The 2,689-nt window shown below is 62.5% G+C and overlaps 1 protein-coding gene across 5 annotated transcripts in view; it reads left to right on the plus strand.

Moving 5' to 3' along the window:
- KIAA0753 (KIAA0753 ortholog) overlaps positions 1-2,257 on the plus strand; it is a 33,614-nt gene extending 31,357 nt beyond the window's left edge. For 4 of the 5 annotated variants that reach the window (XM_034647296.1, XM_034647297.1, XM_034647294.1 and 1 more), the window contains one exon: positions 995-2,257. In XM_034647296.1, coding sequence (XP_034503187.1) covers positions 995-1,112 — 118 coding nt within the window. In that variant the 3' untranslated portion in view covers positions 1,113-2,257. Of the gene's footprint in view, positions 1-469; positions 739-994 lie in introns of all 5 variants that reach the window. The other variant, XR_004621806.1, reaches the window with a different exon arrangement.
- Positions 2,258-2,689: the final 432 nt, after the last annotated feature.

Genomic DNA, 2,689 nt, shown 5'->3' on the forward strand with positions numbered 1-2,689 from the left:
CTGCTGAGTGCCGTTCTCCCTGAAATGTGCCCGGGCCCCTCGGGGAGACGTCCGGGGCTGGGAGTGGGCACAACGGCCGAACCATCACCCTGAGCCAGGAAGGAGGGGTCAGAGGACCGGCGGGCAGTCGAGGGGAGCCAGGAGCAGCTGGGGGGTGGGCGCTTGCGGCCGTATGGGGTGTGAGTATCAGCGGAGCAGTGTCTGTGCAAGTGACTGGGATCCGATTACGTTCGGGGGGTGACCAGAGCCCTCAAGGCGGAGCCCTAGGAGTGAAGGAGGGAGGGGCGTCCGGGAGGGAGCACTCCTCCCACAGCGGTCTGATGCGGGGCCTGTAGCCGTCTCAGAGTCCTGCGGCCGCGTGTCATTCCTGGGGAGGAGTGGCCTGGCTCCCCACAGCACCCCGCAGCCAGGCAAAACGGCCGATGCACTGAGGGGACACAGCGTCCCTTCCGTGGCCTTCGTTCCACAGGCACGTGACCTGCGTGACCGCAAAGAAACATCAGACAAGCCCAGATTGGGGCACATTCCACAAATGAAGGCCCTGCTCTTTCGGAAAATGTCAAGGTCCGGAAAGACAGGCTGAGGGACGCCTGCAGACTCGCGGGGGAGCTGGAGAGGCGGCGGGCAGCGGCTGGCCTGGGCTGGGTCCTGCTCCAGAGCAGACGCTGTGTGGACACTTGGCGGACGTGAGCACGTGTCTTGTCCGCAGCCACCTTGGGGGTTCCTGTCTCAGAGGAGGTACCCGAGGGGGGCGCTGCATGTGGGCAGAGCCGGGTGAGAGTGTGGACGCCAGGCCCGCCTCCAGCCTGGCTGTGGGGTCCAGGTGCCACCCTGTCCACGTCGGGGAAAGTGGGGCCTCTCACCTTTTCCTCCTCAGAGGTGCCGTGGCCTCTTGGATTTGCATGTGCGGCTTGAGGCCGCCGGCCGGGCGAGTCCTGGCTCCCGTGGCAGCAGCGGGGGCGGCCCACCTGCAGCTGTGCTGTTTGTCTTCCAGCTTCTCCGACCAGCTGGTAGACGAGGCTCTGGGTGCCGTGGCTGCGGAGCTGGAGGACGCGTGCGAGGACTACGCGGAAGCCGTGTTCACCTCGGAGTTCCTGGAGGCCGCGACCTGAAGGCGCTGCCTCCGCGGCGGACCTCCTCCCCGGGTCTTGAGCTCGGCTGGCCCTCTGTGCCTCTGGGGTGCTCCCCGTGGGGGAGGGGGCCCCTCTTTGCATCTTCTCGTGGTCCTGGCGACGGCTCTGGTGGTTGATGATGGAGGGCGAGGTGTTTCTCTGTGCCCGGGACTTGTGAATTATGACAATATAATAGTTTCCGTAACTATTCCCACGGTTATTACCGTAACGCATAACTTTCCCACTGACATCCTGTGTTCATTCCGCTGCCGAGTCTGGTGACCCGAGCGTTTGGAAAGGTGCCGGCAGGTGTGTTTCTCTCGAGGGCCCACGTTGCTGCTGAACCGCCAATGCCCTTGGTGCCCCGAGTTCGCTTCCACCTGTCCCGGCCACGCCACAGCATGCAGATGGAGCCCGCAAGCCCTCGGCGTGTGGCGCCCCTGCCGATCTCGGCCTCTGGCAGCCCTCCGCATCGCGGCCTGCAGCCTTTTCTTGCCCTGATGGATGTGTTCTGATGTCCAAACCGTCGGCACATGGGCGCCATCGGAGGCCGACGGGAGAGTCCTGAGCTGGCATCCTGTGTGCGGGGCCAGCACGTTCCACGCCTGCTGACCCACAAGGAGCCCGGGCGGGAGGAGAGGACCGGCCTGGGTGCAGGAAGCCCTCCGGTCCCCCGAGAGAGAAAAACACATAAGAGCCACAGTAGCTCGGTCCTCTCGTCCCCTCCAAACTGTTTCACCGAGGAAATTCTCTGATTTTTCAGAGAAAGAAAAGAAATGTGCATAAAAATAAGGCCACTTCCTGGAAAAAGTGTCCCTCCGTGCGGCCTGGGCTCGGAGGAGCCGTGAAGGGTGAGTGACGCCAGGCTAGCCTGTGGATAATGTGAATCTTTGTGACGCGTGCGGTGTTGCGTCTGGACTTTTCTCTGCAGCGTGTGTCTGAGGTGAGCGCGTGAGCGGCTGGGTCGCGTGTGTCAGCGGACCTTCTCCTGCAGCCTTGGCATCACGGAGGCTCTCGGGTTAAAGGTCTTCATCGTGCCAGTGACGCGTGTGCCCAAGTCGACGGCGGCGTCCGTAGCGTGGAGTAGTTTGTGTGGCAGTTTGTACTGCGCTGACTTTTTAAATAAACTCAGGATTTTACAGTATGTGTGTGTCTGTTTGAAATAATTCACACCACCTTTTCCCCACAGACAGACAGACAGGAATGTGATTTACAGAACCCACCACGAACACTTTCAGATCTGATCTGGGCAGGGGGGCTCTTTGCCACGCGTCACTCCCAGGAAGAAACGGTAGTAAAGCCAGTGTTTGTTGAGTGCACGCTCCGCGCGCCCTGCCTGTGGGCTGTTCGCTCCCCGGGGCGAGGCCTGTGCCTCGCGTGTACTGCGTGCTCAGTGGTTTTTCTGAATTCGTTTGTGCAAGGAGGGAGGCACCGCTTCCCGGGACGGGTCTCGTACGGGGGCAGGGGGCCTATCCCGTCTCTTCTGTGGCCTGATGAGAGGTGCCACGTCTGAGGCGCCGGTCCCCTGGGAGAAGTGTCGCGTGCAGCCACTGGCGGGACCCTCCCCTCTCCGCTGG

This window comes from Ailuropoda melanoleuca, chromosome 17 (assembly GCF_002007445.2).
Source record: "Ailuropoda melanoleuca isolate Jingjing chromosome 17, ASM200744v2, whole genome shotgun sequence".
Classification (NCBI taxonomy): Eukaryota; Metazoa; Chordata; class Mammalia; order Carnivora; family Ursidae; genus Ailuropoda; species Ailuropoda melanoleuca.